This window comes from Gadus chalcogrammus, unplaced genomic scaffold (assembly GCF_026213295.1).
Source record: "Gadus chalcogrammus isolate NIFS_2021 unplaced genomic scaffold, NIFS_Gcha_1.0 GACHA092, whole genome shotgun sequence".
NCBI lineage: Eukaryota > Metazoa > Chordata > Actinopteri > Gadiformes > Gadidae > Gadus > Gadus chalcogrammus.
Window position 1 is genome coordinate 182,440 of NW_026613527.1, and position 14,069 is coordinate 196,508.

Below are 14,069 nucleotides of genomic sequence, written 5' to 3' on the forward strand. Positions count from 1 at the left end.
TAGGGTATAATAGACCTGAAGACCTTATGTCTGAAAATATGCAAATATTGTGGCATAAAAAACGTGTGATTTACCATCAGTTGGTATTTAATATACATTTAAAATAACAAATCTAAATCCTCCTTAGCTAACCCTATGGAAGATCTTAAAATGTTCTTAATTTCATGGTTTATCATGCTAAACAGGAGAGAGAGAGAAAGAGAGAGAGAGAGAGAGAGAGAGAGAGAGAGAGAGAGAGAGAGAGAGAGAGAGAGAGAGAGAGAGAAAGAAAAAGAGAGTGAGAGAGACGGACAGCGAGAGAGAGACAGAGAGAGAGAGACAACGAGTGAGACAAAGAGATACTATAACTGTCACAGAGACACTGAGTTATCAGTCCTTTCAAGCCACCTTTCAACAGTATGTTGAGGATTTTGATGATATCCAATATGGCCATGAAGAGTGTTATTTCCAGACCCGTGTATTAATTGCCTGTTTTCATGTAGGCTAGGCTTTTGAACCCCCTGGAAACTCTGGAGAATCTGGATGGAATTCCCCTCGACGAAGGGGTGGCGAGCTAGTGAACATACCTCCTTACCCAAAGGAGTGGACCGAGATGTGGCGAGGAAGAGAGCGTTCTTCCTTTACCTTCTTCATTTGATGAACTTGGCACCTTAGCATGAATAAATTAAACTAAAAACTTGATATACGGTGAAAGCGCCTGAGGCGCCACAAACGACCCCTTGACTTTTTGACTTCTGACTCTGACTTGACATTACTCTTTTTATAAATGCATGCTGAAGTGACCGAGCCAAGGAAACTAAAGGAAACAAAGACTGAACTTTAAGAAAACTAAACATTTCCAAGGAATTTATTTTCTTATTTTTATTCGTTCTTATGGACATTTGTTTGACATTTAATGGTGTTTAAAGAGAGTTGTTTCTTACCTAATGTTATGGTCTAAACTGTGAAAATTGTTGATTATTCTTGATTGCACTGAGAATCTATTTTATTTTTTCTTACAAAGTTGAATACAGTCAAATTAAAAGTAACCTATGGCTGCAGTTAATCATTGTGTTGGCACTTTATTATTTCCCTCCATACAAACCTAGTCACTAGTCCAAATCTGAGTACTCTACTGCCCTAGAGGGTTACACACACACACACGCACGCACGCACGCACGCACGCTCGCTCGCACGCACGCACGCACGCACGCACGCACGCACGCACGCACGCACGCACGCACGCACGCACGCACGCACGCACGCACGCACGCACGCACGCACGCACTCACTCACTCACTCACTCACTCACTCACTCACTCACTCACTCACTCACTCACTCACTCACACACACACACACACACACACACACACACACACACACACACACACACACACACACACCACACACACACACTCACTCACTCACTCACTCACTCACTCACTCACTCACTCACTCACTCACTCACTCACTCACTCACTCACTCACTCACTCACTCACTCACTCACACACACACACACACACACACACACACACACACACACTCTCTCTGAATATAGTGAGTACAAAATAACAATAAGTGCCTACATTAAGTTCCAGGACGTACAACATACAATAAGTGCATACATTAAGTTCCAGGACGTACAACATACAATAAGTGCATACATTAAGTTCCAGGACATACAACGTACAATAAGTGCATACATTAAGTTCCAGGACATACAACGTACAATAAGTGCGTACAACGTACAATAAGTGCGTACAACGTACAATAAGTGCGTGGCAGTGTACCAGTATTATATAAGTAGTTTCAGTGTCGATACCGATCAATGAATCTGTTCTTCAATGTACAAACATGCTCACAAACGTCCCTCCGAGCCCATCGCCCTCCGTGCGAGTCCACCGCCGCCCCGGATGTGGAGATCCACTGGATCCTCCCCGGGCTCCTCGTCAGCCACGCGGCCAACACCTCCAGGGCGTTGGTGTTCTCCCACGGCTCTCTGGGAGTACCGCAGGGGCTGCCGTCGGACTGCGGCGTGGACACGGCGTGGACACGCTCGCCATGGAGGTCAACGTGACCAGACACCCAGGACCGGGACGAGGAGAACGACGCAGAGGAAGTCGGCAAAGTCGCCACAGTCGGCGTCCGGACTCCGGACGAGGATTAAGGTGCGGACCGAGGAGTCGGTGGACGGATCCGGGGACGATGAAGGCGGGACGTCGACACACAAGTGACCCCGAGCGACTCACGGAGCACACACGTGACCCCGAGCGCGCCGGTCACACACACCAGAGCTGGTGCCGTGCAGCACACGACTCAAAGCCCCCAAGGCTCGGCACAAAGCCCCCGAGAGGAGAACCATCCCCCCCCCCCCCCCCCCCCGATGACCCCGACCTGCAGACCCCCCCCCCCCCCCCCCCCCGATTACCCCGTCCTGCAGACCCCCCCCCCCCCCGCAGCAGAGCACCACATCTGGACCACAGAGCCGTCTCACTCGCTGGCAGACGGACACAAACAGAGCCAGCAGCCGCGGCGCTGTAACCCACGGCAACGAGACCTGTCACAGACGCAGACGTCGGGATAGTCACGACACGAGACGCAACACACCCGCCGTGAGAGAGGGGGGGAGGGAGGCCCAGAGGGGCGGGGGGAGGGAAGGGGGGGAGGGCGGCCCAGAGGGGCGGGGGGAGGGAGGGAGGCCCAGAGGGGCGGGGGGAGGGAGGGGGGGAGGGAGGCCCAGAGGGGCGGGGGGAGGGAAGGGGGGGAGGGAGGCCCAGAGGGGCGGGGGGAGGGAGGGAGGCCCAGAGGGGCGGGGGGAGGGAGGGGGGGAGGGAGGCCCAGAGGGGCGGGGGGAGGGAGGACAAGAGGGGCGGGGGGGAGGGAGGGGGGGAGGGGGGGAGGGGAGGGAGGCCAAGAGGGGCGGGGGGAGGGAGGGGGGGGAGGGAGGCCCAGAGGGGCGGGGGGAGGGGGGGAGGGGAGGGAGGGAGGCCCAGAGGGGCGGGGGGAGGGAGGCCCAGAGGGGAGGGAGGCCAAGAGGGGCGGGGGGAGGGGCGGGGGGAGGGGAGGGGCGGGGGGGAGGGGCGGGGGGGAGGGAGGCCAAGAGGGGCGGGGGGAGGGGCGGGGGGAGGGAGGCCCAGAGGGGCGGGGGGAGGGGCGGGGGGAGGGAGGCCCAGAGGGGCGGGGGGAGGGGCGGGGGGAGGGAGGGGGGGGAGGGAGGCCCAGAGGGGCGGGGGGAGGGAGGGGGGGAGGGAGGCCCAGAGGGGCGGGGGGAGGGAGGACAAGAGGGGCGGGGGGAGGGAGGGGGGGAGGGGGGAGGGGAGGGAGGCCAAGAGGGGCGGGGGGAGGGAGGGGGGGGAGGGAGGCCCAGAGGGGCGGGGGGAGGGAGGGGGGGAGGGGGGCCCAGAGGGGCGGGGGGAGGGGGGAGGGAGGGCGCGCTGCCGCCACTGAGGTCAGCGGGGTCGCCAGGGATACGTCAAGCGGTCGGCCGCTCATCACGGAGACGTCCGCGCTGGTACGAGGGAGAAGGGGAGAGAGGGAGAGGGGGAGAAAGAGAAAGGAGGGAGAGAGAGAGAGGGGGAGATAGGGAGAGAGGGACGGGAGAGAGAGGGAGAGAGGGAGGGGGGGGAGAGGGAGCGGGGGAGAGAGGGAGAGAGGAAGAGGGGGAGAGAGGGAGAGAGGGAGGGGCGGAGCAAAGGAAAGAGAGACGGGCGGAGAGAGGGAGGAGAGGGGGGATGGAGGGAGAGGGAGAGTCTCTTATCCTCACTATCTCTGTTGGATCTGCATTATGAGTATTAGCTGAGCTCATAGACACATTGACATTGTACACATTCAGTATTGATTATGTCATAACGATGTTAACCTTTCAAAGTCCAGTCAGAGAAACTGCAGTGTAAATAATCCAACAAATGTGTGTGCTTCTTTGTGTGTGCGTGCATGCATGTACGTTAGAGCATGTGTTTATGACTGTGTGTGTGCAAGACATTTAAAGAGAGTGCCTTTTAGTTTCCAGCTCTAGGGTTTAGAGTGTGTGTGTGTGTGTGTGTGTGTGTGTGTGTGTGTGTGTGTGTGTGTGTGTGTGTGTGTGTGTGTGTGTGTGTGTGTGTGTGTGTGTGTGTGTGTGTGTGTGTGTGTGTGTCTGTCAAGTAGGCTTTAGAGTGTGTGTGTGTGTGTGTGTGTCAAGAGTAGGCTTTAGTGTGTGTGTGTGTGTGTGTGTGTGTGTGTGTGTGTGTGTGTGTGTGTGTGTGTGTGTGTGTGTGTGGGTGTGTGTGTGTGTGTGTGTGTGTGTGTGTCAAGTAGGCTTTAGAGTGTGTGTTTGTGTGTGTGTCCAGAGTAGGCTTTAGTGTGTGTCAAGACTAGGCTTTAGAGTGAGTGAGTGAGTGAATGAGTGTGTGTATTTGTGTGTGTATCTGTGTCTGTTCAAGCATTTGTGTGTGTGTGTGTGTGTGTGTGTGTGTGTGTGTGTGTGTGTGTGTGTGTGTGTGTGTGTGTGTGTGTGTGTGTGTGTGTGTGTGTGTGTGTGTGTGTGTGTGTGTGTGTGCATTCGTGTGCGTGCATTCGTGTGCGTGTGTGTGTGTGTGTGTGCATTCGTGTGCGTGCATGCAAACATGTTGTAATGTGTGTGTTGGCTTGTGTGTGTGCAAACATGTTGTAGTGTGTGTGTGTGTGCACAGACCTGAGCTGCCCCCCGGGACCCTCTCCAGGTGGTGGGGGTTCCGGGGGATGCCGTCCAGGTGGTGGTGGGACTCGGACCACATGCAGAGCTCGCTGGTGTTGGGGCCCCCCAGGGGGACGGCCGCCGCCACCCCCCCGCGCCGGGACCCCAGCCCCGTGGTCTGGGGGGGGGGGACCAACCAAGGATCTGTTAGGGGCTGATTGTGGTCCCACGTCGACGCAGCCCAAGAGGGTCTACGGACCCCTCACGTCCTCGCGGACCCTCCTTGCGATTTTTCAAAAACACTTTTTTTTACAATCAACCGAGAGCACAATACATCAGGAAATGTGCTATTTGTTCAGTCTTTAAAAATTGTTGGTTTATCCAACAAAATCCTGTGCAGTGCAACTCATCATTTTCAACAAAGCAAATAATATTATTGTAACACCGGCGCTGTTTAAAAGCATCTACATCCCCAAACGCCTTATAAAACGTATACTCCAGCCAGACTCTGGCTCTGACGTTACAGAGGAACACAGGAGGGGCCTCATGCCCTGCTCTGCCCTCCACCTTATTTCTCCGGCTGATGTACACGGCCATTTTCGCATCACCTAAGAGATAATTTACTAGCTGCCACTTAAAAAATTACTTTTTTTGTATCCAGCACCAAAGATAAAAACTTTTTCAGAAAAAAACACATTAAACAGACTAAAAACCAAAGTTAAAAGAGAGAAAAAAACAGTGAGTCTCGGGCACTCGGAAAACTGGGCAATATGGAAAACTGTCTCCCGTAGGCCACAGAACGGACATGTGTCTGAAACAGCAGGATTTAAAACAAGATAAAAGTATTTGAGGCGATGGCACCATGTAGTACCCTCCACTGGAGGTGGAGGGTACCCCCCCCCAAAACCACCCCCCCCCAAACCAAAACCCAGGGAGGAGGTCCAAGAATAATCTCGGAAAAACATTTGTTGTTCTATTAATAATTTTTCTTAAGGAATTTATGGAAGCATTATTAACTAATACAACGAGAAATCATCGGCTAAACACACGAGAACATTCAGTTGGATCCAATGAGTTGTTTATTGCAATTATGCTTCATTAACAAATAACACAGAAAAATAATCCCTTACATGTACACAATTAACACGAGGACTAAAACAATAGAGGCAGCAGACTTTACAAATCATCAACAGGTGAGCACGTATCTTTAATAACTGAACATGTTCTGCGACCGCTTGGTTCCCAACAGAACACAAAAAATCAAGATTCAGTTTAAAGTAATTTACAACATGCAACATTATCCCATAGACATCTTGGTTAATAAATGGTTAAAAAAAACATAACATGTGCTTTAAATCAGGTCGCAAATCAGGATTATGACAAAAATGTTGATATAAGAGACCATAAGACTTAAACTGGTGAAGTCTGAAAATATATAAAGGTTGACCATCAATAGGTATTTTATATACATTTCAAATAATAAATGTGCTTATCTAACTATGGGAGATCTTAAAAGCCTTTTCATGGTTTATCATGCTATACTTTAAAGAAGAGAGAGAGAGAGAGAGAGAGAGAGAGAGAGAGAGAGAGAGAGAGAGAGAGAGAGAGAGAGAGAGAGAGGAGAGAGAGAGAGAGACAGAGAGGGGAGAGAGCGAGAAAGAGAGAGGGAGGGAGAGGGAGAGGGAGAGGGAGAGGGAGAGAGAGAGAGAGAGAGAGAGCGAGAGAGACAGACTATGTGTGTGTGTGTGTGTTTTTTTTATGTGTGTGTGAACGTGTGTGTGTGTGTGTGTGTGTGTGTGTGTGTGCGCGTGCGCGTGTGTGTGTGCGTGTTCGTTTGTGTGCGCGGCGGGGCGGAGGGGGCTGCACTTTTCTTTTTACTACACTTAGTCTGCCCCCCCCCCCCCCCACAGAGGCCCCGCAGAGAGAGTGTGTGGGGTGTGTGTTTGTGTGTGTGTGTGTGTGTGTGTGTGTGTGTGTGTGTGTGTGTGTGTGTGTGTGTGTGTGTGTGTGTGTGTGTGTGTGTGTGTGTGTGTGTGTTTACAGGCGTGCAGGCGCTGAGGGAGGAGGTCCTTTTGTTTTTCTACACCCGACACAGAGAGGCTGAGGACCCCTGCCGCCCCCCCCCCCGGGGTCCGCCGCCACCCCCCCACTAGGGCCCACTAGGGCGCTGAGGACCCCACTAGGGCCCACTAGGGCGCTGAGGACCCGACCAGGGCCCACTAGGGCGCTGAGGACCCCACTAGGGCCCACTAGGGCGCTGAGGACCCCACTAGGGCCCACTAGGGCGCTGAGGACCCCACTAGGGCCCACTAGGGCGCTGAGGACCCCACTAGGGCCCACTAGGGCGCTGAGGACCCCACTGGGGACCCCCCTGGGGTTAGGGTTAGGGTTAGCCGCCACCCCCACCCCTGGGAGGTTTAGTACACTAGTACACTTTAGGTTTAGTGCACTAGGGTTAGTGGTGGTGCCACCAACCCAACGATGCAGCGATGACCCCGCAGACGCTTCCAGGCAGTCGTGAACCTGCTTCGGTTCTGCGGCGGGTTTTAGCGAGCGGACCAATCACAGCCCTCGCACCACCACCACTACACCACCACTAACCCTTACACCACCACCATTACACCACCACTAACCCTTACACCACCACCACTACACCACCACTAACCCTTACACCACCACCACTACACCACCACTAACCCTCGCACCACCACCTATACACCACCACTAACCCTTACACCACCACCATTACACCACCACTAACCCTTACCCCACCACCACTACACCACCACTAACCCTTACACCACCACCACTACACCACCACTAACCCTTACACCACCACCACTACACCACCACTAACCCTTACACCACCACCACTACACCACCACTAACCCTTACACCACCACCACTACACCACCACTAACCCTTACACCACCACCACTACACCACCACTAACCCTTACACCACCACCACTACACCACCACTAACCCTTACACCACCACCACTACACCACCACTAACCCTTACACCACCACCACTACACCACCACTAACCCTTACACCACCACCACTACACCACCACTAACCCTTACACCACCACCACTACACCACCACTAACCCTTACACCACCACCACTACACCACCACTAACCCTTACACCACCACCATTACACCACCACTAACCCTTACACCACCACCACTACACCACCACTAACCCTTACACCACCACCACTACACCACCACTAACCCTTACACCACCACCACTACACCACCACTAACCCTTACACCACCACCACTACACCACCACTAACCCTAGTTAGTAAGGGGCGAGGTGTCCCGCGCCCGTTTTGTTTTCTACAACCGACACAGAGAGGCTGAGGACCCCCCCCCCCCCCCCTACCCGGACCCCCGGGAGGAGGTCCTCCTGGGTGAAGGAGGACCAGAAGGTGTGGAGGTGTGTCAGTGTGTCTGAGGACCCTCCTCCACCTGGGGACACTCTGTAGAAGGACAGAGAGCCAGCAGGCCGGTCCAGATACACTCCTACTCTGGTGGAGCCAGCGGGGGGGAGGGGGAGGACTGTCTCTGTACCGTTGTACCAGGCAGAGTAACCATCATCATAACAATCAAGACTCCAGGACTTGTTGTTCAGTCCAAGCCTCCTGTCATCACCCCCTCCTCTCCTTGTGATTCCTCTGTATGTCACTCCTATAACAACCCCTCCTTCCCACTCTACCTCCCAGTAACAGCGGCCAGTCAGAGCCTCTCTACCCAACACCTGCTCCCAGTAGTCAAATCTGTCTGGGTGATCCGGATACGACTGGTCCTCTCCAACCCACGTCACCTTCCTGTTGTCCTCAGACAGAGAGAGGAGTCTGCCGGCCGTGTTGGGGTCCAGTGTGAGGTCACAGGCATCTGAGGGAGAACCAGACATGATGAGCTGCTGAACCGCTCTTCATCATCATCATCATCATCACTAGTACTGTTCTCCTGCGCTCTGTGTACATATTAGAGATGCGCGGTTGGCGGTTGCAACCGCGGATCGGGCGGGTGATGTGACAAAAAATAATATTTTAATTAAATTCGGGCGGTTGGCGGTTTAACCAACGAAATTCAAAAATATATACACATTGGTAAATGTCGTTACCTACTTCCAAGCACATTTTGAAATAATCCAATTCTCATCAGGCATTAAATTGGCCTCTGCCTCTGTCTCTATCACACACACACACACACACACACACACACACTAACGGAAGCAAAAAAGTTTAAATTAAGTGACGATCCGTCCTATGTCGCGTCTCCAAAGACCTGCAAGTTATGAGACAGCTGTCAGTATTGGAAGAAGCTTTAATGTCTCGGAGATGAAACTGCCTGGGTTATTTTGTTTCGTATAAGTTATATTTTAAAACAGCCAGTCATTGTAGCCTACCACTCGTGGAATATGGAATTTCAAAGAGATGACGGAGTGATTTGACTCAGAAGTGACATCAGGCATTGGCAGCGCGAGATGTGCAGAACAAGTTAAACTTCTAGCTCAGTAACATCAACACCTAAGAAAGAAGGTAAGAAAGATAGTCGGAAAACTTTGATTTGCAAGGCAAGCAGGCAAGTGTTGGGCTTGTTACAGTAGCCTATATAGCCTTCAATGCGGTGAAATTTCGGAATTAATAGGCTTGAGTCGTGTTTCCTTAAAAGGCTATCTTTCATTTTGCAAAAAAAAAATAACACAGTAGGCTATATTACCATATTAAAATGGTGTACCAAATTGCGTTTTATTACAATGATAAAAAAGTGTAGGCCTACTAGCCTATGGTAAGGTCAGGTTTGCCGATGTGCTTGGCTATTTTAAAGTTTCTCCCTGTGCATCGATCGGAGACAGACGTCACTTCACTGATAATATTCTGGGGATAGGCTACAACATAGCCAATAGGCTTTTCATACTAGGGACTTTATCCTTTAAATATCTTTGCGGCATTGGATCAGTCTCCTTTCAAGAACAGGCAAGAACTTTCTAGCCTCGCGTCAGCAGCGCATATACCTAAAAACAACAGGCGGATGGCGGGCGGGTGCGGTTTTGAAAACCGCACAATTTTTTTGAAAAAGTCAAAAAAATTGTTGCGGATGGATGGCGGGCGGATCAAGCGTTTTGTGATGCGGTTGCGGATGAAATAATAGCCCATCCGCGCATCTCTAGAGCTTACCACTCCCGAAATAAGTGTTTTTTGTGAATGACAGGGTCGTTAAGACTGACAAAAAGATCTCTCACTTACACAGCACTACAAGGCTACTCTCTGCGATACTTTAACTGGAGCTGGACACTAAAAAAATGGGCAAAAACGTTTTTATTCCAATTCTGAGTCTAAGTCCACAAGGATATACTCAAAAAACAGTTACAATGTTTTTATTCTGCTTCTGAGCCAAGTCCAAATGGGCTTAGTAAAAAAAACGGCCAAAAACGTTTTTATTTCCATTCTGTGCCTAAATGTGGATGGACTTAGTCTCAAAAACGGTTGAAAATGTTTTTATTCTTCTTCTAGGCCCTTGTTTCCATCCTCCAGAGTGGGCAGGATGTCCTCAGAAGGTGTCCGAAAATAGTGCATGGTCGTCGGACTGACCGTCGGGGATCGGGAGGGTATGTCATGGAGGACTTTCGCACATATGCTGACGCATCAGCACCTGTGGTGAACACCTAAAAATAATGTTTAAAATAGAAAAAACATCAGAGATTGTGAGGCTGGGTTCCTAACATCTCCCCAAATAGTTTTCATGCAGATTCATATGATATATTTCACAATTTAAGCAAAATCAAAAATTGGTCTGCATCGTGCTTTGCTTTGTCAACAATGGCATTAACATCGGCATCAGAGCCATCCTTCAAGCATACCCTCCGCAAATGGACAGACAGGCTTGCTTGTGTTTTGAGACAGCGTGGACAGAGCAAGTAGTGCCTGTTTGCTGTTTTACTTGAATTAGAAAAAAAAGGCATTACTTAGCAGGGCATTACATACAAGGCATTACAAAGCATGGAATGTAAAAGGAGAATGGTACTATATCAAATATTACAAAATAATAAAGTAATACCCCTATACAATTTTCAGTATGTGAAGAGAGAAAATAATTCAGATATTACTTTTTGTAGATCATGAAGAGCTGAGTGTATTCTATATCTACAGATCATATCAACATATTTTGATAAAAAATAAAAGAAAGGCTTACCTTTGATGCATTTAAGATTCTTCACCATGAAATTCCAGTATTTATAATGCCTGTTGCATAAAGCTCCTCCCCCCACAAGCTATTGTTGCAAGCTGAAAGGGGCGTGTTCTACCTGTGTTTTTGAAGATGTGTATCTCATTTTGGTTTAAACTTCAGCAAACTTGCAGACTTTTTCCAAGATTGGCTTTTTCTCCACATTTGATTCATCATTTCAATCACACATTCCCCAAGGTCTGGAAAAGATAATAATTGTGTCTGTACATAAATGGATGCATTTCATTCACACACAGAGCAACTGTGGAACTGCAAGGCAGTTTTGCATAATTTCTTCAAGTGAAACCAGTTTGAATGGCCCTTCCCCAAAAGATGTTAAACCAATTTGAATGGGCCATTTACAATTTCTAAAGCAGCACATGAATAAAGGGGTGGGGCTTCACTGCACTGGGGCTCTGTTAACCAATGAGCAAAGACTTTGGCATCATAAATACTGGACTGATTTTGAAAGAATTCACTCTCAGAAATTTCTGAAGCAAGAAGGTTCCTGCCACTTCCCACAGAAATCTACCAGCTGAAATCTACTGAACTTCCGAAGAGCATATTCCTTGGCCATCCATTGAATCAAAAGCAATTCTAATTGCTACCTTCTACTTCTAAAGCGCTGTTATTCCTTGGCAATAGCCTTTAAAAGCAATTTTAATTGCTATTTCTGATCAAGAAGGGTTTTCTTTTCAAAAAGCCTTTCTAATTTGCTGTATTTGATTTGACCATTCTGCCCAGAGAACTAAAGCTTACATTCTTAATTTGCTAAATTTGATTTGACCATTCTGCCTAGAGAGCTAAAGCTTACATTCTTAAAGGTTATTGTTCTAATTTGTCTTTCTTCTGAACAGCCGTAATTCTTCCAGAGATTCATCTTCACTCACTGTCTCATCTTAAGAAATGGCTGGGGAAAAGTAAGTAATATTTAATGCCTCTGTTTATATATATATATATATATATATATATATATAGTGTAATTGCTCATGAAGTATTACCATGTTTTAAATGTTTTGTTGTGATGACTTCTGAATGAACGTATTCTTTTCTATTACCAGGAAATCTGCAGCTGCACATAGACACTATCTACTCTGTCCAGTTTGTTTGAGGACCCAAGAGTCTCTATCCTGTCACCTGCGCAGAGTCTGCATGAAGGATAAGACACCACCACAGATCCTAGAGGTGGTTGAAAAGGCCAAGAAAGATGTGTGTGACCTCCTGAAGAATGGACGGGCTTTTAGTTATGCAGTCCTGAAGCAAATCGTCTCATCACCAAATCCAATCGAAGGATTGATTGAGGAGCTGAAATACCATCACTTGTTTGTGACAGGAGTCCCTCCTCCTCTGCCCATTGGTAATCCAAGGTTGGTCACCGAAACCCTTTCTGAATGCCCTGGGGAGGCACCCGGAGAGACAGAGCCATCTGATGTGGAATCTTGCGGCAGCAATGAGCTTTTTCAATGTAGGCAAGAGAAAACGTATACCAAAGACAAAATGGTGAAAGCGAAGGATTTAGGCATTTTGAAAAAGCATTCAGCAGATCATCCATTGCTCAAGCGCTTTGCCGACTACCTAAAGAATGATTACGAAAATGCAAAGTACCAACAGGAGGTTGACACTGTTTCCCGGTACCTGTATTTTGCTGATCCTACGGAACCATCTTTGAAGTTTGTCAATGACAGAGAGAAGCTCAGAGACTTCCTGGGTCAACAGGCTAAGGCAGGGTATAAGGCACAAACATCAGGAAATTACATCAAGTGCTTGAAAAGGTTCTTGGAGTTCCACTTGACAAGGACCGGCTTGAGACAGGATGACAGGGAGCTCTACAAGCAGTGCACGTTATATTTGAGTTTTTTAACTTCTTCACAGAGTGTCCTCTCTAAGCAAGCGAGCAAAGAAATTGTGCAAAAGAGGCATGCCTTGTTGTTTGACAAAAGTCAACCCACACCTCGTGAATGCTTGGCTGTTCTTGATAAAGGTGAAGGTGACTTAGTGAAAATCATGAATCAACTTGATGACAGTTCTTCTTCCTCCCTGAGTAGGACTGAGTGCATATTTGTGCTATACTATCTTGAGGCAATTGTCATACTAAGACACTGCCAACGGCCATGTGTGGTGCAGAGCATGAAGGTGAGTGTTACTGCTCTATTGTGCTCTTATGTGCTCTATTGATAAATTTACCCTGACATTTTAGCCTTACATTTCCTAATCAATGGCATATCCTCTTTTTGTTACAGGTCAAGGAATGGCTTGAACGGAAACACGCAGATGATGATTCAATCGTTTTTGTAAAGGACCACAAGACGGCTGCACATTTTGTGGTCTCAATTGTCCTGTCCAAGAAGGAGGAGGCGTGGTTTGAGAAATATTACAACAAAGTGCGGCCACAGCTCCTTGCTGGCGAAAGGAAACGTAAGCGAGATGAGCAGGATGAGAAGGATGGAGATGATTTTTTCTTTGTGTCCTCCCGCGGTAAGCCAATTTACAATGCAGCTGGTGATCTGATAAAGCTCCAGCAAAAGTGCAACGTCCCCCAGGTGAGCAGCCAGGTTGTACGGAGGGTATTTGAGACAGCAGCTAACCGCCTGGATGACCCTCAGAAGAAAGCAGTTTCTGACTACCTGGGATGAGGACTCCAAAATCGTACCATGACCCGTTTGGTGAGATGTTTCATATGTTTTTTAGTGGATCAATTCTTGGCATGTATGGATAAACTTTCTGAATATGATGCGTGGCCTTTGACCTTTGGGGGGTGGTGGGGCGGCGGGTGACTCCTAAAGCTTACAGGGCATCTGCCTTCAGAGACACATATGACATGTCCCTGTTTGGTGAAATGTTTCATCTGTGTGTTTGTTTGTGCTGATGGCTCTTTAAAGGATGGGGATGAGGACTCCAAAAGCGTGAAATGACCCATTTTGGTGAAATGTTTCATGTGTTTTTTAGTGCTGATTTTTGTTTTTGTTGGGGACCCATTTCGGAATTTGAGTTTATCTGAAATATGAGGGGTGGGGGTGAAACTGAGGCCCCTCTCCAGCAGCTGAGTTTCCGTTTCTGACAGATGGAAGATGGTGGATAGGTTCAGAATGTTAGATTCCTGGGGACGGGGGTGTCCCTGTTGGGACTTAGTCCCCGCCCGAAGTTTAACTGATCCAGCCTGTGAAGATGTGAATGGCACCTTCATTGTTTTA

At 49.1% G+C, this 14,069-nt stretch overlaps 1 protein-coding gene and 1 long non-coding RNA gene across 2 annotated transcripts; both read left to right on the forward strand.

The window, feature by feature from the left end:
• Window positions 1–10,153: 10,153 nt before the first annotated feature.
• On the forward strand, window positions 10,154–12,341 carry LOC130378638 (uncharacterized). Its single transcript, XR_008894818.1, has 3 exons — window positions 10,154–10,261; window positions 11,736–11,798; window positions 11,940–12,341. It is a non-coding gene; the product is annotated as an uncharacterized LOC130378638 (long non-coding RNA).
• Window positions 12,342–12,355: 14 nt separating this feature from the next.
• LOC130378639 (uncharacterized) lies at window positions 12,356–13,822 on the forward strand. The gene is made up of 2 exons (XM_056585350.1): window positions 12,356–13,011; window positions 13,119–13,822. Exons 1-2 carry the CDS (start codon window positions 12,376–12,378, stop codon window positions 13,509–13,511), a joined length of 1,029 nt encoding a protein of 342 aa, XP_056441325.1. The 5' UTR covers window positions 12,356–12,375; the 3' UTR covers window positions 13,512–13,822.
• Window positions 13,823–14,069: the final 247 nt, after the last annotated feature.

Bases quoted from the DNA above. Each gene is read 5' to 3' on its own strand.
- LOC130378639 (XM_056585350.1), top strand. From the start codon at position 12,376: ATGGTGAAAGCGAAGGATTTAGGCATTTTGAAAAAGCATTCAGCAGAT. The intron at 13,012-13,118 runs GTGAGTGTTACT...TTTTTGTTACAG, and splicing joins GTGTGGTGCAGAGCATGAAG to GTCAAGGAATGGCTTGAACG.